This window comes from Lontra canadensis, unplaced genomic scaffold (genome assembly GCF_010015895.1).
Source record: "Lontra canadensis isolate GAN:19392208 unplaced genomic scaffold, GSC_riverotter_1.0 scaffold29, whole genome shotgun sequence".
NCBI classification, from domain to species: domain Eukaryota; kingdom Metazoa; phylum Chordata; class Mammalia; order Carnivora; family Mustelidae; genus Lontra; species Lontra canadensis.
In genome coordinates this window covers 11,078,478-11,100,367 of record NW_022631023.1, presented here as the reverse complement: position 1 = coordinate 11,100,367, position 21,890 = coordinate 11,078,478, and the positions used below count along the sequence as shown (strand labels likewise).

General features: G+C 39.2%; 1 protein-coding gene across 3 annotated transcripts in view; it reads right to left on the bottom strand.

Moving 5' to 3' along the window:
* Window positions 1–562: 562 nt before the first annotated feature.
* CRYZL1 (crystallin zeta like 1) overlaps window positions 563–21,890 on the bottom strand; it is a 39,569-nt gene continuing 18,241 nt past the window's right edge. Inside the window, exons 6-13 of one of the 3 annotated variants that reach the window (XM_032865407.1) lie at window positions 21,282–21,350; window positions 11,336–11,469; window positions 10,036–10,147; window positions 6,482–6,580; window positions 5,026–5,147; window positions 4,122–4,227; window positions 1,727–1,772; window positions 563–1,018 (exon numbers count right to left, since the gene is read on the bottom strand). In XM_032865407.1, coding sequence (XP_032721298.1) covers window positions 919–1,018; window positions 1,727–1,772; window positions 4,122–4,227; window positions 5,026–5,147; window positions 6,482–6,580; window positions 10,036–10,147; window positions 11,336–11,469; window positions 21,282–21,350 — 788 coding nt within the window. In that variant the 3' untranslated portion in view covers window positions 563–918. Of the gene's footprint in view, window positions 1,019–1,726; window positions 1,777–4,121; window positions 4,228–5,025; window positions 5,148–6,481; window positions 6,581–10,035; window positions 10,148–11,335; window positions 11,470–21,281; window positions 21,351–21,890 lie in introns of all 3 variants that reach the window. The other 2 variants (XM_032865408.1, XM_032865409.1) reach the window with 2 other exon arrangements.

The following is a 21,890-nucleotide window of genomic DNA, read 5'->3' as shown; positions in this document are numbered from 1 at the left end:
TGGGTCCTTGGCTGCCGTTGGGTCGCGGGTGCCGAGAGGCCCCGGGTCCGGGGCACCGACGTGCACTCCCCTATCTGGCACCGAAATAGCTGACACGCCGTTTAAATCTGCAGCAGAGATGTAATGGGCCCAGAACATGGCGCTTGAATGAAAAGGAGACGTCACACTTGAGCTGCTGCTTCTTAGGTTTACAGAGGGCAGAGGCGACGTCTAGAGCTGGCGAGAGAGCCCTGCGCCTCCATCCCCCTGGCCCAAGAAAAGAGAGAACCCCGGCTGGAATCAGCAAGTGCAGTCTTCTAGCCCCTGCCACGCATGGCCACAGCAGCCCCCAATCCCCTCCACCCCGCACACGCTGCAGCTGCCACCGGCCAGTTACGGTGCTGGTCCTGTTTGGTCCCGAGGAAACCCTGAAATAAATGAATGCTTGAAAAATTTTTAAAGTGTCTATGGACTAGATCCTTTGAGACTTGAAAATAAACTCAAATGATTAAATTACGACAGCAAAGGCTCGTTAAGGAAGGAAGGTATTGAGAACGGAGTTGGTACAAAAGTAATAACATTATTTTGACATACCAAAAGACTAACAACTTTGTCAGTAGAGTAGCATAGCTTTTCCTGAAAGCAATTTTCTTCATGGAAAGAATTTTATAACAGAGGAAAATGTATCAAAACAAGCAAAAAAGAATTTCAGCATATTCCCTTTAGACGTTAATTACGGAACTGTCTTGACCATTCGTAACAATAATTTTTCCAAATACTTCTCAAAAACCTTAAATAACTTTGAGCGTCTTGACTCACAGAGGGAAAACTGAACAATCTGATTTTATCTTCCTTGACTTTTCTGAGCAATTCCCAAGGAAACTCTGGCTTCAAGTACTGGAGGGGGTTTATCCAACTGAGGTCTGAGAAAGAACAAAATTAAAATTGAACAACTTGCTTTTTTCTTCCTTGATTTTTCTGAACAACTTCCATGGTAACTTTCGCCTCATACAGTGGAATGGGTTCATCCAACTGAGGCCTGAGAAAGAATGAAATTATTATACAGTTAGGTCAAGGTAAAGATGAGTAAAACAACAGGATGAGAGTTGACACTTGCTGTAGTTCAATTCTATTATTATTATTTTTTTTAAGATTTAAAAAAAATTTATGTGAGAGAGAGAGTGCAGGAGCAGTGGGAAGGGCAAAGGGAGTGAGATAGAACTCGGGGTTCTATCCCAGGACCTGGAGATCATGACCTGAGCTGAAGTCAGATGCCCGACCAACAGAGCCACCTGGGCGCCCCAATTCTATTATTTTAAATAATCTTGTCCATTTAAGTAAACTTGTCTGTTAGTATTTCCACTGTTAAAACTGGGTAAGTTTTGATGTGGAAAAATGCCTCCCTTTATCTACTCCCAGATCCAAATTTAAAAAAACAAAACTGTACTTTTCCCTCTTCTCAAGCTATGGGTCATTTCACATACTCCGGGAAGGGTGATGAGAAAAGCAAAGGTTGTGTGGTGTGGTACGGAAAGGATAAGGAGAACCAATGAGCCACTTCTATCTTTGCGAATGCTTACTGATGTATCCCAAGACACACTTTGAGAAATAATTAAAGAGCAGCTACTTATCCAAACAAAATAAAATATGGAGGCAATAGGTATGCTGTGGAAACTGAAACAAGTGGAAATGCTTGCCTTACCTCGAGAATAGAAAAAACAAACAATGATTTGGTTACTATGCGTACCTAAAAACTCCGCTTGATAACTTCTCCATCACATCTTTTAAGATACGTAGCTGGAAAGATTGTTAAGGTGGCAATGTAACAGAGAGAGGATTGAACAAACCCAGTCAATAAGATGTTACGCAGGTCACCTATTTTAAGTTCAGCGCTCTCAGAAACGGAGAATTTAAGTTGCAGAAATTCTGTAAGCTGCGAAGTTTACCTTGAAAACAGGGAAATGGGGAACTGATGTGAGAGAAGTGGAAACATCAAATAGAGCCTACACTTCTAAGTTAGGACAAGTGGCAGAAGCAGCGAGCCTCATGCCTTGTACTAGGTAATGACTAGTGTTAACCCAGACGGGTAGGAGTACAGTGCTGTCAGGTTTTCCTTTTAGCACTATGTATGGTGTTTCTAGTTAGAAACAATGTTAGCTCTTATATCTCTTAGATGCACGTTTACTTACTAAACAGGCTGCTCAGTGGCTCAAAATTTGTGTGCAGAAAAGTTAACAAACTGTAGTTTGTCACTACAAGACTCAAAAAGTTAAGTGTAAAATTAAGAAAAAAAATTGAGTCATTTAATTGCGATGACAGTTTTAGGATTGAGTCTGTGTAATTGCTAGTACTAGAGAATGACATATGGCATCTATCACACCGTCGGAAGGAAGGCTGTTAAATCACAAGAAGCAACTGGCTCACATGGGAACTGATCGGAGGGGTTTAGCACGAGTGAGGACTAGAGTCTGATTTGGGACTTGAGAATTCAAGTCTTTAGAAAATATAATTAGAAAGTCTGAACATCAGCCATTTTAAAGATTTTCTTAAAGAGGACCTAAAGAATTCTCCCCGTACTGCAAATTCTCCTTCTACTCTTGTTAAGTGAAAATGCCAACAGTAACTCTAAGAGTGTGTTTGTACAGAGGGAATTAAATAATGCAGGCAAAGGAGCTAGCCTAGCTCCTGACATGTAAGATCCAAAACGCACTGTATCTAGTGGTACTCTTAACGCATGCTGTTATCCCATGAGATTCTTGATACTTACAATGTTAGTGGACAATTAAGTTGCTTAGAATTGAAATCTAACGAATTCTTCTAGAAAGTTAAAAATTAAGTCTTTTTTTCCAAATTTAAAGAAAAATATTTATGCAGAAATACTTTCAAATCACAGATTCAGTACATTAAGGGGATGTTCTGGTTCTAAAATGTATTTTTTACAACTCAATGTATGCAGGATAGTGCTGAAATACTCCTATTTGAAAGCTCTGAATTAATCCCATCACTGCTCTTAGAGAAGGTGGGCCTTAATTAAGTATCATGTGTATATAAACTACATACGTTTAACGAAAGCAAAGTATCATACTCAGTGGAGACAAACTTAAGGTTTGTAAGTTTCTTTCTTCGTACAGATATACTCTATTAAATAATAAGAATTTATGTTTTATCCAATATATTACAATTTTTAGCAGGTGCAAATGCCTTTAAAACAGTTATCTTAGAAAAAAAAGTTTTCATAAGTTTGACCCAAAGTTTCTCTTAAGTTCTAAAGAGGTTTGGACCATTCTTTTGGAATGCTTTCACATTCTCAAGACAAGATTTCATTACTTTCACCAAAACTGGAATGGTTTGGCTTCATTCGCCAGATTTTTCTCAGAATGAATTCCATTAAAAAAAAAAAATCAAACCCGTCTTCATTTGATGAAGATTTCCCAGCACTGTTAATCTTAAAACATCCCACAAACTCTTTAACACATATAAGCATTCTGAAATGTCTTACATAACAGCACCATCAGAGCACAGATTAGAGCCTTTCAAGGGGATGTGTAATTTCCGAAATGCCAAGTTGAAAAGGAAACAAAATTTTACATGTATCTTGTGGTTTATCTCCCATTCACAAACGAGCATGACTGCCTGGGTGATTCCTGTCCCATCACGTTTTAGCTGCATCCTGGGACATGCGGTAACTTTCCTATGCTTCAGTTTCTTTACCTGCGAGACAGGCATAATGATAGTACTGACACCTCATAGGGCTGTTTTTTAATGCTTAAATATATTAATACTTACAAAGCACCTGAAACACTGTTTGGCATACTCAGTGAAAGTTAGCTGTTATTACTATCAATTATTACTATTACTATTTTTTAAAGATTTTATTTATTCATTTGACAGACAGAGATCACAAGTAGGCAGAGAGGCAGGCAGAGAGAGAAAGGAGGAGGCAGGCTCCCTGCTGAGCAGAGAGCCCGATTGGGGGGGGGGGGCTTGATCCCAGGACCCTGGGATCATGACCTGAGCTGAAGGCAGAGGCTTTAACCCACTGAGCCACCCAGGCGCCCCTCAATTATTCTTTTTAAAGAACTTAATGAGAGTTTATGGTAGATTTCAAGCCAGAAACGCAAGTCAGTAGATAAAAAGGATATAAAGATATTTTCCCTGTTGCACATTTGACAAATTCCAAACTTCATCATTAAGGAAAGCCACCGTTGCTCCCTTGAGGAAAAGGCAATGGCTATCTGGAGGATCCAACTTGGACAGAAAGCACAAAGACTGATCAACGATTGTGAGTTTAATAGCAGACAGAGACAAGTATCTTGAGCCAGAAAAACTTCTATGCAAATTAAATACCCAAATCACAAATAAATACTACATAAACTTTAATAACAATATGTAAACTGTAACATTTTCTTTTCTAATTCATTGTCCAAAATGATGAAACAGTAAGTGTGTGCAGGAGCGCGTGCATGTGTGCTGTGTGCTCGCATGTGTATGTGTGTGCACGAGTGCGTGCGTGTGTGTAAGAATGAGACTGCTGGCTGCTACTTATCAGTTGTCATCATGAGAATGTTAGAAAATTAGTGAAGGTTGATATACGAGGATTATGGTATCAGCATATCAACCATGATAAAATTTGAATACTGTTGAGAAATGTAACTTCGGGAGACAATGTATATACACACGTTTGTAGTAAATTCCAATGTGAATGGGGAATTATCATAATTTTATATAGAAATATTTTGCTAAGTATATGTCAACAATGTTTGTTACTAAGAAAAATAAACCTTATTGGAAATACTACTAAAAAATTCAGAAGTCTCTTCTTCCAAACCACTAAATAAAAGCTGAATGAACTCCTCTAGTAGGCACTACTTCTACATTTTGGCCAACATGTATCTAAAGTAAAAAAGAAAGTTACATTTCTTTAGAAACAGGTATAATTCAGAATTTATAATTTCTTCACATCTTGCCTCAAGAGACTTAGGCATTATTCTTTGTTAATTATAACCTTTCAGTGTAATAGTAACGCTTTATTGTTTCTGATAATACCTGTAGGTTTTCTTCTGTTGTTACCCAATGGCCTCCAACACCAAGAAGTGTGATGATGTCATGTTTATGTGGTAGTAGTTGTAATTTTACAGCTGGTTCATCATCTTTACTATATAATCTCACTTACAAGGGAATAGTTTTAAAAAAAGAGAGAGAAAGACAAGAAGTATATTTTATAGTAATCTGGCAAAAATTAATTCTTCAAACTAGTCCTCTTTACTTTTTAATGTAGGAACAAGGAAGAATTTTTCTTAGAAAAAAATAACACACAATGTATTCAGATACCTTAAAACATACTTTTTGCTTTAAAACTGGTCATAAAATTTACTCTAGAATCAATTATAAGTGAAATAATAAACAACAAAAAGTTTATTTTCATTTGAAAACCAGGCAAGGTAATACAACACATAACTAAGACTGGTAGCTTTAATCGTAACATTGATAGCTTAATTCTTTGGGAAAATCTGACTTCTGCTTAAGGAACTCATAGATTTAAGAAAGTCATACACTGACATAATTATTGAAATGTATATCTGAGGGGCTCCTGGGTGGCTCAGTGGGCGCCTTTGGCTTAGGTCATGATCCCAGGGTCCTCGGATGGAGCCCCAGGGTCCTCGGATGGAGCCCCGCATCGGATTCTCTGCTCGGCAGGGAGCCTGCCTCTGCCTCTCTGCCTACTTGTGATCTCTGTCAAATAAATAAGTAAAAATCTTAAAAAAAAAAAAGAAATGTATATTTGAAAAGTTAATGAAGTACACGTTCACTTCCACTGAAAGATATTTCTGTGTTAATATTCACAGCTGATCTTAGCCAAAAGGCCGAGAAGTGATTTTCTGAGTTAATTTCAAGTCCTGAAAATACTGGTTAAAAAGAAAAACATTAAGATGGTCACAGCTGCATTTCTGACTCCCATCACAGAACATAAACCTTAACAAAGCATGAAGAGAATCTCTTTGCAAGCTTTCCGCGCAATGGCACGACCTAGGTGTGTACAGATTAGGTGTTAAAAAGATACTGCTTAAATAACAAAAGGTTCAGGGAGGTAAAAATGGAACAAAATTCTGTGCTTTTTCCAAATAAAGATTGCAGAAGTCAGCCACCCAACAGAGGGCAGCCAGACACAACAGAACTCAGCGTCTGGCCGAGAGCTAAAGTAATATGTATCGTCTGGCAACCAATGAGAAGATGATGTTTGTTCGTATTTGTCAAAACACTTATAAACTCCAGAGCCTGTATTTTAAAGGTAAGCATGCTCTCTGTTCTAGACCGTGTTTACAGGGGGATTCAAGAAGCTCTAGTTTAACTAGAAAAGTTAAAAACAAAACATGACATCAATTTAACAAAATATGTTAATAATCCTTATCTGGCTTTATTTATATATATTTTATTTTATTTGTGAAATGCACCCATCACACTACAAAAACGACACAGACTACTGATCTAGTAACATACCCACCTCCAGCATCTAGGACAATATCAACTCCCAGGCCACCTGTTTCTTCTAAACAGCTTTCAGCAACGTGGGCTTTTCCATTAGATACATCGATGACTCGGGCTGTAAAGGACAGGAAGTCAGGCAATTGTACTGTTCTCTATGTGACTAACACCAACCATCAGAGAAAAAGAAAAGCAAATAAATATCTGTATGGAGTGGTTCAGTTACTGGATCCAAATTTTACTTTTTCTCATCTTACCCAATAGTGGTAAAGATCAATTTAAAGGCAGGGACTGGTATATTCAATCAGATAAAAATACTAAACATTTTGTGGGTGCTGCATTCCAAGGCTGGCCTACTGAAAAAAAGAGCACTGTTCCCTGTCACTAAGAGATACATAGTCAGAACAGGGAATCTATAAACCACAGAGATACATACATATTAAGGCATAAACTAAGAGATTCAGCAATTTCTCAAGTATGTTTAGAGTTAAGAGAGTTTAAAGCTAAAATGTAAAAAAAATGTATTTGTGTGATATGGCACCTCTCTATTAGAGGCTGTTTTATCCTTTTCCAGTCATAGAAATTGAGTAGAAATCCCCTGCTCCCTTTCCCACTTGCTCCCCCAAAATGAAGAAAAACCTTGAAGGTTAAGGGAAAAAAAAACATGATTACTTTGAGCAGTTAGTGAAAACCAAACTATTTTTAAGAGTATTATCTCAATAGAACAAGCCAATGAAATGAAGAAATAAAATAAAAATCTTTGCATTTGAACTGGCAAATGAAGACACGTTTGTAACTTATTTCCAGAGTTTTTAGCACCTTCATGTAAAAGAATTCCTCTCAGCGGGGTTCCGACTGGCACCCCCAAGGGGGATCTAAGATGTGGGGGGTGGGGTGGGGGGTGGGGCAGGAGTGAGGAGGACACCAGGGAAAGAGGACTGAAGCACGTGGGAAGGACAGGGTTAACCAGTACGAAACCTCTCCCTTCAAAAATACTGCTCGTGCTTTCTTCCGCCACTTCATTCCATTTCCAGTCTCTTCTTTTTTATCCTTCTTTCTCCAGTCCCTGCCTTAACCTTTCTTCCAAGTCTTGGTTATCTCTGCCAGAAGCATAAGGTAACAAAGGAAGTAACATGGGCTTTAATGTTGGGCAGGCCTGGGTTCAAATCCCACTCCAATCTCATCGTGGCTCCTTGGGCAAGCTGGTTAAACCCTCTAGATGCTGCTCCCTGGTTCGCTGACACAGGGTTGCCCAGGACTTCAGGGGAGATCGTTCCCACTGACACTCAATGAACCTGATGCTCCTTCCTGCCCGCCCCGCCTGCCCCCCACAATCTGGCTGGGCCTCCTCTCCTCATCTGTTAGTTTCTCCATTCCACTTTCTCCTCTTCTTCGTCTTTTTTTTCAATCTATTTTTTTTTTCCTTTCCATTTGTGTTGTTGTTTGGACAGGTTCAATCTTTTTATTTTTTGTTGAGCTGTTTATTAAAAAAAAAAAAAATCCCAGTATAGTGAACATACCGTCCTGTTAGTTTCAGATGTCTGATACAGTGATTCAGCGGTTCCATACCTTACTCAGGGTTCATCAAGGTAAGTGTCTTCTCAACCCCCACCTCCCCCCTGGTGACCATCAGTTTGTTCTCTACAGTTAAGAGTCTGTTTCTTGGTTTGTCTTTTTTTTTCTTTGTGCGTTTTTGTTTCTTAAATTCGACATGAGTGAAATCATGTATTTCTTTCCCTGATTAGCTCATTTGGCTTAGCATTATACTGTCTAGCTCCATTCATGTTGTTGCAAATAGCAAGATTTCATTCTTTTTTATGGTTGAATAATATTCCATTGTGTGTGTGTGTGTGTGTGTGTGTGTGTGTGTGTGTGTGTATACACACACGACATCTTCTTTATCCATTCATCAGTCAATGAACATTTGGGTTCCTTCCGTCATTTGGTTATTATAAATATTAATGCTGCAATTAAAAAAGGGGTGCATGCACCCGTTTGAATTACGGTTTTATATTTTTGGGGTAAATACCCCGTAGTGTGATTACTCATAGGGTAGTTCCATTTTTAACTTTTTGAGGAACCTCGTATTGTTTTCCACAGTGGCTGCACCAGTTTGCATTCCTACCAATAGTGCATGAGGGTTCCTATTTCTCCACATCCCCTCCAACACTTTTTGTTTCTTGTGTTTTTGACTGTAGCCATATGACAGGTGTGAGAGGGTATCTCATTGTAGTTTTGATTTGCATCTCCCTGATGATGAGTGATGTTGAGCATCTTTTCATGGGTTAGCTGTCTCTGTATCTTCTTTTTTTAAAGGTTTTATTTATTTATTTATTTATTTGACAGAGAGAGAGAGAGAGAGAGAGAGAGAGCAAGAGCAGGGGGAGTGGGAGAGGGAAAGCAGGCTTCCTGCTGAGCAGGGAGCCTGATGTGGGGCTCGATCCCAAGACCCTGGGATCATGATCTGAGCCGAAGACAGATGCTTAACGACTGAGCCACCCAGGGGCCCCCATTTGTATTTCTTCTTTAGAGAAATATCTGCTCGTGTCTTCTGCTCATTTTTAATAGGATTATTTTTTTCTGAGTGTTGAGTTGTATAAGTTCTTTATTTTGGATACTAACCCTTTATCAAAGATGTCATTTGCAAATACCTTCTCTCATTTGGTAGGTTGTCTTTAGTTTTGTGGATTGTTTCCTTCACTTTGCAGACTTTTTGATGTAATCCCAATAGTTTATTTTTGCCCTTTTTTAAAGATTTTATTTATTTATTTATTTGTCAGAGAGACAGAGAGAGCGCGCAAGCAGGCAGAGTGGCAGGCAGAGGCGGAGAGAGAAGCGGGCTCCCTGCTGAGCAAGAAGCCTGACGAGGGACTCGATCCCAGGACCCTGGGATCATGACCTGAGCCGAAGGCAGCGGCTTAACTGACTGAGCCACCCAGGCGTCCCTTATTTTTGCTTTTATTTCCCTTGCCTCAGGAGACACAGCAAGAAAAAAAGTTGTTATGTCCAATGTTGGGGAAATTACTGCCTGTCCTCTTTTCTAGGATTTTTATAGTTCCAGGTCTCACATTTAGGTCCTTAATTTCAATCTCTTCAAGAGCTTCCTGGTCTCCACCATATCCTCCTCACCATAAACTATACCTGACCCGTGTTTTCTGTTTAAGTGGATCATCTTCCTTCCCAGCATATCACAGAAAACAGACAACTTTAGAGGTCTATCACTGAGTAAAAGAGGTTGAAAAACCCACAGAGTGACTGAAACATATCTTGATTTATGAATAAAACCAAAGAGGCATCAGGTATTGCTAAACTGTGTCCAAGTTCAGCTAATTCAGACTTGGGTAAGTTGGTAACAACGGGGCAAAAAAGAAAAAACATTGAGAGATGTAGGTTTAAAAAGAATGAAAATTAAAACTATCACTCAGGTAAACCTGGACTTAGCATGGAGACTAAGTGCATTTTAACAGTGACTTTCATTTGGGATTTTGAACTTTGTTTTACGAGGACAGTCTTTACAGTGATACCTCTTAAAAATTTTCTGTTGTAAAGTCTGTGTTTAGTAGGATTACCCACCTATAGAAGGCCTAAGTCTTTCGAGGCACTGCTTGTCTTCGAGGCTGCCTGCTGTTGAAATCACTTTGGCTCCTCTGTGGTGCGCTAACTGAATAGCTATCATACCGAGGGTCTGTGGAGACAAAAATACCCCATAGGTTTATAGATGTTAAGGCAGAGGCTGTATCTAACTTGCTTTACAGGCTATTTAATTAACTATAATAGTTTCAATATTATCTGATAGAAGAGGAAAAAAATAGGGACAAGGTTGGACATCTGACTTTCTTCTTCAGGAGGATGGCAAAAAGGTGTGTATGCCACATGCTCTCACTCAGTCCGACTGCTGCACGAAGTTTTGAGGTAAGGGCTGCGCTCAGAAACTTGGCCTCAGCTACCTCTCTTTAAAGGTCAAAGCACTCGGGGCGCCTGGGTGGCTCAGTGGGTTAAAGCTTCTGCCTTCAGCTCAGGTCATGCATGATCCTAGGGTCCTGGGATCGAGCCCTGCATTGGGCTCTCTGCTCAGCAGGGAGCTTGCTTCCCCTCCCCCCCGCCGGCCCCTGCCTGCCTCTCTGCCTACTTGTGATCTCTGTCTGTCAAATAAATAAATAAATAAAATCTCTAAAAATAAAAAATAAAAATATAAAAAAAAAACAAATAAAGGTCAAAGCACTCTCAATAGCTCCATCCTTTTGCTGACCTGATGGTAAGTTCAGGAAAACACTACTATCCTGATGCTGGACATCAGGCTGGACCTGATGCCAAAGACGCTTCTGCCTGTTTTGCACAGAAAAGCAGGGGGTAAAAGCATTTTCATCAACAGCCAGACAGATAATGAAACTATAAAAATTGACCCCAAGTTTTCTAACATTTTTAGACTATAATCTATTTTTATGTTATTTCTAGTGTCTTGAACAATTTTTTTGCTGATACGTGTAATGTGTTGACAGTAGCACATTTTTTTATCTTACGTGACTTGTCCATAAATGCAACATCTTACCAACGTTAAGTGTCGGTGGGAGGAAAACACAAAACTGGTCGGGAGTTTTGGGGTATGACTTCAAAGGTTTCATGAGCTACTTCAGACTTCGTGGAAGAGGCATAAAAACATGGTTTGTCTGCTTTTTTAATGTTCTAGCACATTCAAAGTAGTAAGAAACGGAACACAGTTAAGTCTTTTATCTCCCATTAATAAAGGCTGCCTGTTTTAACAAAATGGGCAGCGCACAAGCTATCAGGAAAGAATTATGTTAGCAAATGGGTGGCCTATTTCCCAAGTTTAGTGCATTTTGATCTGTTTCTTAGCAGAACTATTTGCACCTACACTTGCTCCATCCATGATCAGAACTGATTTTCCAGAAGAGAGATGAGACAGATAATGCAAAGCTGTATAGGCTCGTACTCCATCCCGAATGGTTCCAGCGGCTTCTGTCCATGTAACTTTTTCTGGTTTGTGAACTGTTGTAAAGAACAAGAGGAAGTGCCCGATTAGCAAGTGCTCTTAGTCCTGCCTCCTGGATCTATCTCTCTGGCCATCTCCCCTCCCTCGGTGGCCCTGGTCCAAGCTACTACACCTGCTACCTTTTGCCTACATTTTGGTTTCCCTAGTTCCATTCTTGCCCACACATAAGGCACCACCCTCAGCATAGGAGCCGGTGTGTGTGTATTTTTAAACATTATACTGTGAAATGAAACACACACGGAAAAGTACAGGGAACATCAGTACAGATGGGTGGATACACGCAAAGCAAATATACAAGTAATCCCCGTGCCGGTCAAGAGAGCGCACAGCCCCATCTCTGCCACCAGAGGTCACCAACATGCTGACTTCAGTTCTGCTCACCATCATTTATGACCCACGGATGTCTTCCTAAACAATGTAGGGGCACCTTGGTGGCTCAGTGGGTTAAGCATCTGCCTTCAGCTCAGGTCATGGTCCCGGGGTCCTGGGATCAAGCCCTGCATTGGGCTCCCTGCTGCTTTCCCCCCACTCCCCGTCTGCCTCTCTGCCTACTTGTGATCTCTCTCACGTAAGTAAAATCTTAAAAAAAAAAAAAAGAAATTTAACGGAGTCTGGCCTGTTTGGGAACTTTAATTAAATAGAACCATAGCACTGGCACTCTTTTCTATCTTGCTTTTTGGCCTCAACATTGAAGACATCCGGTTTTGTAAATGTGGCTATAGTGCTTTCCTTTTTCTGGTGTGTGTGTGTAAGATTTTATTTATTTGAGAAAGAGAGAGAATGAAAGAGAGAGAGCATGAGAAGGGGGAGGGTCAGAGGGAGAACCAGACTCCCTGCAGAGTCCAGGATCATGACCTGAGACAAAGGCAGTCGCTTAACCAACTGAGCCACCCAGGCGCCCCTTTTTCTGGTGTTTTGTGGCATTCCAGGGTGTGAGAACTCTTTCATTTGGTGATGCGCCCTCCGGTGGAGGAGGATGTGTGTTTTCAGTTTGTGTCAGCTATAAACAGTGCTGCTAAGAATGCTCTCTTATAAAAAGATGATGTTATGCTGTCACATGGGTTTTCTCTAGGACAGTACAAGTGCGTGGAAATCCCAGGTCGCATATATACAACCTTCGACTTGACTACATACTCCGGAAGTGGCGGTCTCAATTCATTCTCCCATAGCTGTGTAACAGCACTCCCGTTACTCTGAACATCCTTGTCAACCCCTGGCACGGTTACACATTCTTACCAATCATTTGGGTGTGTAATGGTTTCCTATTGTGATTTTAACTTGCTTCTCCCTCACGACTGCTAACCCTGGGCACCTTTCTGTGTTTGCTGGCCACCTGGAATTCCTTTTGTGAAATGACCAAGTGTTTAATCAATTTTTCTGTTGTGTTGTCTTTTTCTGATTGAGTTATAGGAATTTAAAAATATATTCTAGATGAACTGCTTGTTTATGTGTTATAAATATTATTTTCAACTTTATGTCTTCTCTTTTCAATCTCCCTAATGGTGTTTTTTTGAAAACAGAAGTGTGAGAACGACCTTTTTCTTTTTTTTTTTTTTTTGAGTAGGCACCGTGGTCAGTATGGAGCCCAATGAAGGGCTTGAACTTAACACCCTGACATGAACACCGAGTTGAGAGTAAGAGTCACACGCCTGGGGTGCCTGGGTGGCTCAGTCGGCTCAGGTCATGATCCCAGGGTCCTGGGATCGAGCCCTGTACTGGACTCCCTGCTCAGCGGGAAGCCTGCTTCTCCCTCTCCCCCTCCCCCTGCTTGTGTTCCCTCTGTGTCTCTCACTGTCAAATAAATAAAATCTTAAAAAAAAAAAAAAAAAAAGAGTCGCACGCTTAATCAACCGAGTCACCCAGGTGCCCCCAGAATTATCTTTAACAACATACACAACATGCTAACCCTTCTCTGTTTAAAGTTCAGTGGCGGGGCGCCTGGTGTCTCAGTGGATTGTCTGACCCTTGATGTTGGCTCGTCCATGGCTTTCCACTGCACTTGAAACGAAATGTAAACTCCTAATATAGCGCAAGAGCTCTCTATATGATCTGACCATTAAGCTATTCCTTAATACGTTTAATTCTTTAATTTTTACATTTTTATTCTGTACACCCAATGTGATTATTTTCACAGTAAAAGCCATCCTTTCTCATTTTACCTAAAACCAACTTTATGACACTTTTGGAGGCCTGGCCAGCTTTCAAGTATTTTCCCTCTGAAGCTGAGACAGCGCAGCGCAGGACCGTCAGCGCTGCACACACCAACAAACTAGTGCCATCTAGGGGGAGAGGGCACCCATGTGTTTATGCTGAAAGTATTCAGACAAGCGAGACATGAAAATAGAGCACCAGGTGATACCACTCACACATGGTAATTTATTCTTTATCAAACTCTTTAAGACACCTATTCTCCCAATTTTCTTGATTATAAAATGTGGCTCAGGGTAATTAATCTGTCTGGCATCACACAGCTAATAAATGTGAACGCTGACTCGAAAGCCTATCAATTCTAGCCATGCACACTCAAGGTACCTACAGTTTACTTATATTTTGCTGGGAACATCTTCCATTATAAGAACTGGGACTGCCTATATCTTCATTAATAAATCAAACATGTGGGGGCGCCTGGGTAGCAGTCGGTGAAGCGGTTAGCTCTTGGTTTGGGCCCAGGTGGTGATCTTGGGGTCCTGAGCTCAAGCCTTGCATCAGGCTCCATGCTCAGCAGAGTCTGCTTCAGGATTTTCTCCTTCCCTCTGCCTCACCTCCCAAAATAAATAAATCAATCTTAAAAAAAGAAAAAGAAAACAACAACCAGAAACAAAGAACTGAACATGTAGTCCTTTAGAAAAAGGTAACAGTCATAAAACTACATTGAGATAGCAAAGGCTCTGACATTGCGTGGTAACATGTGGTTTAATGGTGAGATCCCTGCTTTTGTGTTAGGTGGACCACAAGTGTTTATTATGTTGTAAAAAACTAGAAGTATAAGTAAAAGTGCCAGGCAGGGATCATAACAACAGCATATCAAACCCAAGAACTATAATTTCAATTCATTCTTCCTTAAGTTCAAAAAAATAATGCTGAAAATGTATGAAATTTTGAATGAAAAAAGTTACTTTTATGTTTGATCAAAGTGGCTTAAGAACTGAAAGCACAAAAGAACCAGATGATTTACTTGACTTCTTAACTTTATCTTTAATGTACTGTAGCAGGATTAATAAGACCTTTTTGGGGAAGTTGTCTGGAGCCTAATTCTTTGGTTTGGTAAAAGAACAGACTTATCTGAAGGTGACTGAGCGCCCAACTTTCATTTAAAAAAATCACTAAAGAATTAACAGAAACTAAAATATAGTTGTGCTAAACTGAGTATTTCCTTCTGCAAATCTTCAGGGAACATACTGAAATTATTTCCTCTTTTATGAAATGTTGGAGCTGCAACAGGGCTTAGAGGCTATCTAGTTTGACTGTGCCCAGTGTCTTGCCCAAAGGCAAATGGTCACAATGAGTGGCCATTTTTTTTTTTTTTAAACAAGATTTTATTTATTTATTTGACAGAGATCACAAGTACACAAGTAGTCAGAGAGGCAGGCAGAGAGAGAGAGAGAGAGGGGAAAGCAGGCTCCCTGATGAGCAGACAACCCAATCCCAGGACCCTGAGATCATGACCTGAGCTGAAGGCAGAGGCTTAACCCACTGAGCTACCCGAGCACCCCAATAAGTGGCCATTCTTAATGTTCCTCTTTTAAAGAAACATTTTACTGTATTTTTTTTTCTCAAGGAGTATCTGGAATTGTTTTCTTTATATATGTTAATGGATTTTTGGACTACAGTCCTCTTGATTTGCAGAAAGTAAAAGGTCATTTGTGTGGCTTAGGTCACACAAATAAAAGGTCATTTGACTGTCTTAGTTTAACCTTTATAGTTAGGAAACTAATGTTCCAATTTGCTTTTCTCCTTCTAGCCCAATCTATAAATCTCCGGTATTCAGCAACACCTAAAAGAATGGGTCTTTTTTGCTGGGTTGTAGGGTAGCTCTATTCTCAACTTTTTTTTTTTTTCTTAAGATTTTATTTATTTATTTGAGATAAAGAGAGCATAAGTGGACAGGGGGAAGAGAAACAGGGAGAGGGAAAAGCAGGTTTCCTGCTGAGCAGGGAGCTCAATACAGGGCTCAGTCCCAGGACACTGAGATCATGATCTGAGCCGAAGGCAGATGCATAGCCAGCTGAGCCACCCAGGCGCCCCCATTTTCACATTTTTGAGGAGCCTCCATACTGTTTTCCAGAGTGGCTATACCAGCTGGTATTCCCCCCCAACAGTGTAGGAGGTTCCTCTTTCTCCGAATCCTCACCAACATCTTTCGTTGCCCGACTTGTTAATTTCAGCCATTCTGACTGGTGTGAGGTGGGATCTCACTGTGGTTTTGATTTTTATTTCCCTGATGCCAAGTGATGTTGAACATTTTTTCATGTGTCTGTTGGCCATTTATATTGTCTCCTTTGAAGACATTTATACAAATGTCTTCTGCCCATTTTTTGATGGAACTATTTATTTGGGTGTTGAGTTTGATAAGTTCTTTATAGATATATACCCCACAGATACAAATGTAGTGATCCAAAGGGGCACCTGCACCCCAATGTTTATAGCAGCAATGTCCACAATAGACAAACTATGGAAAAAGCCTAGATGTCCATTGACAAATGAATGGATAAGGAAGAGATAAGAATGGATAAGGAAGATATATATATATATATATATAACATATATGTATCTCTATAAAATTTATACATATATATAAAACAGAATACTACTTGGCCATCAAAAAATGAAATCTTGCCATTTGCAATGACGTGGACAGAACTAGAGGGTATTATGCTGAGTGAAATAAGTCAATCAGAGAAAGACAATTATCATGTGATCTCACTCATATGTGGAACTTAAGAAACAAAATAGGATCATAGGAGAACGGAGGGAAAAATAAAACAAGACAAAATCAGAGAGGGAGACAAACCATAAGAGACTCTTAATCACAGGAAACAAATTGAGGGTCGCTGGGAGGGTGGGGAAAGGGCACAGGGTAACTGAATGAAAGACATTAAGGAGGACAGGTAATGTAATGAGCACAGGGTATTTTATAAGACTGATGAGGGGCACCTGGGTGGCTCAGTGGGTTAAGACCTTTGTCTTCGGCTCAGGTCATGATCTCAGGGTCCTAGGATCGAGCCCTGCATCAGGCTCTCTGCCTGGTGGGGAGCCTGCTTCCCCATCTCTCTCTCTCTGACTGCCTCTCTGCCTACTCGTGATCTGTCTGTCAAATAGATAAATAAAATCTTAAAAAAAAAAGACAGATGAATCACTGAACTCTTACTCTGAAACTAATAAAGTATCATATATTAATAATTGAATTTAAAATTTAAAAAAGGAAAAAAAAACTTATTCCAGAGCTACTATAATCAAGGCAACTTTGACTGGCATAAGAACAGATGCATAGATCAGCTGAACTGGATGAGTCCAGAAATAAATCTATGTGTCTATGGTCAACTGATTTTTAGCAAGAATGTCAAAACAATTCAGTGGGTGTAGCAAGAGTCTTTTCAACAAATGGCTCTGGGACACTAGATAACTACATGCAAATATAGAACAAAGTTGGACCTTTATTTCATACCATATGTAAAAATTAACTCAAAATGGATCACAGAAGCAAATATAACAGTTAAATCTATAAAATTCTTAGAAGAAATCATAGGTATAAATATTTGTAAACTTAGCTTAGGCAATGGATTCTTAGAAACACTAAAGCACAACAGGCAAAAGAAAATATGAGTAACCTGGAATCCACCAATATTTTAAAGACTGTGCTTTAAAGGACACCATAAGGGGCACCTGGGTGGCTCAGTGGGTTAAGCCTCTGCCTTCGGCTCAGGTCATGATCTCAGGGTCCTGGGATCGAGCCCCACATCGGGCTCCCTGCTCAGTAGGGAGCCTGCTTCCCCCTCTCTCTCTGCCTGCTTGTGATCTCTCTCTGTCAAATAAATAAATAAATAAAATCTTTAAAAAAAAAAGATTTTATTTATTTTATTTATTTATTTCACAGAGAGAGAGAGAACACAAGTAGGCAGGGAAGCAGGCTGAGCTGAGAGACAGATACGGGCCTTGATCCCAAGACCCTGGGATCATGACCTGAGCTGAAGGCAGAGGCTTTAACCCCCTGAGCCACCCAGGCACCCCTGACAAGCAACTTCTATCTAGAATATATAAGGAACTCTTACAATTCACCAATTAAAAAAAAAAAAACCCAATTGAAAAACTGGGGGGGCGCCCACATCGGGCTCTCTGCTCCGCAGGGAGCCTGCTTCCTCCTCTCTCTCTGCCTGCCTCTGTGCCTGCTTGTGATCTCTGTCTGTCAAATAAATAAATAAAATCTTAAAAAAATAAAATAAAATAAAATAAAAAATAAAAACTGGGCACAGGATCTGAACAGACATTTCTCCAAAGAAGATATACAAATGTCCAGTGAGTATGAAAATTTTTCAACATCATTAGTCATTAGGGAAATACAAATCAAAACCACAAAAGGTTATCACTTCTAGGATGCTTAAAATTAAAAAGGCAGAAAATAACAAGTGGTAGTGAGGATGAGGAGCAACTGGGACCCTCATTCATTGTTAGCTGAATTGTAAAATGTTGTAGCCATTTTGAAAACAATTTGTTGGTTTCTTAAAATGTTAAATGTAGAGTTATTACATGACTTGATAATTCTCTTTTTATGATATAGAACTTCTTAAAAAATTTTTTTATATTAACATATAATGTATTATTAGCCCCAGGGGTACAGGTCTCTGAATCACCAGTTTTACACACTTCATAGCACTCGCCATAGCACATACCCTCCTCGATGAATTCTATTCCTAGGTTTATACCCAAGAGAAATAAAAACATATTATCCACACAAAAATTTGTACAGAAATGTTCAGATCAGCATTATTCATAATGGCCAAAAAAAGGTGGAAACAACCTTGATATCTAATCATAGATGAACGGATAAACAAAATGTGTAAGCTCGTACATAGAGTATTACTCAACCACTAAAAGGAATGAAATACAGATAGATGTTACACAGTGCATTAACTTGACCTACGTGAATTAAGACAATTACAAAAGACCACACATTGCAAGATTAATGTATACAAAATGTCCAGAATAAGCAAATCAATAGAAAGAGAAGTATATTCTCGGTTTTGAGAAGCTATGGAGGGAAAATGGAGCATAACTGCCGGTGGGAATGGAGGTCCCTCTTGGAGTGATGAAATGCTCTAAAATTAGTGATAAGGGTTGATCAACTTTGTGAATATACTAAAAATGACTGAACTGTATGGTTTACAAAGGTGAATTTTGTGGTATGTAAAGTACATCTCAATGAAGCTATTATTAAAAAACAACTGGTTAAAGACATGATGGAAATGTGTATAAATCAAGCCAAATCTTGGAAAAAAAGAAGAAAAAAAAAAAGAAACTTAGGAAAAAAAAAAGAGTGGGCCTTTTTTCGTTTGTTTTCTCAAGAGTTAACTTTCTGTAACAATGCAGTTTAGGGGAGTTAGTCAAAACTCACGCTTGGGAATCCAAATGAGAGGTTTCACTTGATTCCACAGTTACCAGGTTCTCAAAAGAACAGGTGAAATAAGGCCCAGGGAAATTCTGGGGTCAAAATTAGTATAGTTACCTATAAAAAAAAAAAGCCAGCTGTGGCCCTCAATTTTCAAATTGTATAATATCAAAAGAGCTACGGATCAGAGACTTTGACAGCACCGTATTTGAAAGTGAGGTTTGTCATTCAAAGGAAGACACGTACTTGGCTCCATTTCTAGGTTTAATATATACAGGCCTCAGATTTCCAGAAAAATGCCTTCTGAAATTAATTTTAAGTAAACTGTATCCCCAGCATGGGGCTTGAACTCATTACCCCAAGATTAAGAGTTGTATGCTCTACCGACTGAGCCAGCTAGATGCCCCTGAAATTAAGTTTTAATAAAATAATATAGTATATTTGGGAATATTAGACATAGTCATTAAGTTAAATATAAACTATTTATAGTTTGCAATTTTAGAAATAAAATACCACAGATCTGCTGGGCCAGTTCAAATTACTGTATGGACGCAAATGTATAATTAACTGTTTTTAATAATCCAGAATCCAATTTGGCTTTCTGTCATCACAAGGTCTGATTAGGGATTATACTACTTAACGATAAACTCAGGGAAAATAGTAATGAAATAGTTCAAGAATACAAAAGAGCACATGCTGACCTACTGATAAGAAATGAAGAGCAAAAAAAAAAAAAAAAAAAAAAGGAAGAAAGAAATGATGAATAACGTAAATCCTAGCATAAGAAACAGCTTATTAGAAGCACCACCACAGTCCCAGGGATCCACTCTGATCACATCCTCTTCTTCTGCCCACAAAGGTAAGGCTACACCTGACTTTTCATCCCTGTTTATTTCCTAAATAAGATACACTTAATTTTATATGTTTTTGAACTTTACAGAAATATGCGGTATCGCACTGTTTTCTTCTGCAACTCGCGCTCTCTTTACTCAACAGTTTATGAGATTCGTCTATTTTGATATGTTTGCCTGTTGTTTATTGATTTCCACGGCCAAGTTGAACTACAACCTAGGAATATCTTTAGTCATCCATTTTCCTGGTGAAGAACATTTATTCAGGCTGTTTCCATTTTTATTCCACTGTTCTAAACCTTGGTATTAGAAACTCTTGGGCTTATCTGCTGGTCCACCTCGAGTTTCTGGGAGGTACAAAACTACCAGTAGAATTATTAGGTCTAGGGTACATACATCATTACCTTTATTTAGATAATGCTAAATTATCTTCTTTTGGTTGTTGTTGTTAAGATTTTAAAAATTTGTTTATTTTTAAGTAATCTCTACACCCAAAGTGGGGCTCAAACTTACAACCCTGAGATCAAGAGTCAAATGCTGTACTGACTGAGCCAACCAGGTGCCCCCTTTTCTAAAGTATTTGTATCAATTTATACTCCTGGTGCATAAAAGGTTCCATTGCTTTTCACATCCTTGCCAACACTTGGGATGGTTAGACTTTATAAAATTTGTTAATCATGTGGATGCTTAACAGTATCCTGAAGTGGTTTTAATTTGCCTTTCCCTGATTATGAAGATGCAGCAACTTTTCACTATGGCTTCCTGAAGTGTGTGTATTTGTATTTATTTTAAATATTCAAGAAGAAAATTACTATAGGAAAAATTAGTATCTCAGTTAAACTAAACAACTGGTCAAAATATATTAGCAGTAGAAACCAAAGACAATAATCTTCAAAAAAAAAAAAAAGAAAAAAGAAACCAAAGACAAGAGTTCTTGATTCTTTCCTGTCTCAGACTCTACACATACTATCTAGATTTTATATATTTTTAGTTTCAACGGATAACCAAGAATAAAAAGTTAAAAAAAAATTCTCCACCTAAAACAAATGTATCATTGTATGCCAACCATCCTTCAATTAAAAAAAAAAAATTCTGATCAGGGATATGATTTCACAGCTAAGGAAGAAACCACTTTTCAAACCTCTTACCACTGCAGTGTAAGTGAAACTTAAAGGTCTATGCGCTATTTGCTCTGAATATGAATTTTATGGATACTAAATAAAAGCTAACAGTAGTCACATGACCAGCCAAGTTATTTATTACCAAGGTAGATGCAAAAACATCGCAATGTTACTAAACACCACATACATAACTAATGCAAGACTTACATGAGCTGCAAAAGACTGGCACGTACCCAAGTAATGCTCGTGCACTCTAACAACTTCACAAAGTCCAGGGTCTTCAGAATCCAGGGGCAGAATTCCTGGAAATTAACAGGAGAAACTTAAGGGAAACAATCCCATAATGAATTCATTCCTAATGAGATGCCACTAAGTATTAGTCTACATTTTGTTCATTAGAGTTTTGAGGAAGATTCCAGTAATTACTAGTGTGGGGAAGGGAGAGCCCTCAGAAGTATGGAAGGGAAGTGGACTGTTCATTATGTCATGAACGCTGTATCGCCTATACTATTTTCCTTTCTTTTTCTCCCTCTTCTGTCACCTCTGAGTGCTGGTCAACATGGCGTCCGATGTACAGAGCCAAGTCAGAGTCTTTGGGGCACCTGGATTCCTCGTTAAAATTGTCCCTGATGTGGGACGCTTGGGTGGCTCAGTCGGTTAAGCATCTGCCTTGAGCTCAAGTCATGATTCCAGGGTCTTGGGATCAAGTCCCACATGGGTCTCCCTGTTCAGCGGGGAGCCTGCTTCTCCCTCTGCCTTCTGCTCCCCCTGCTTGTGCTTTCTCTTTGACAAATAAATAAATAAAAATCTTAAAAATAAAATAAAATAAAAGTGTCTCTGAT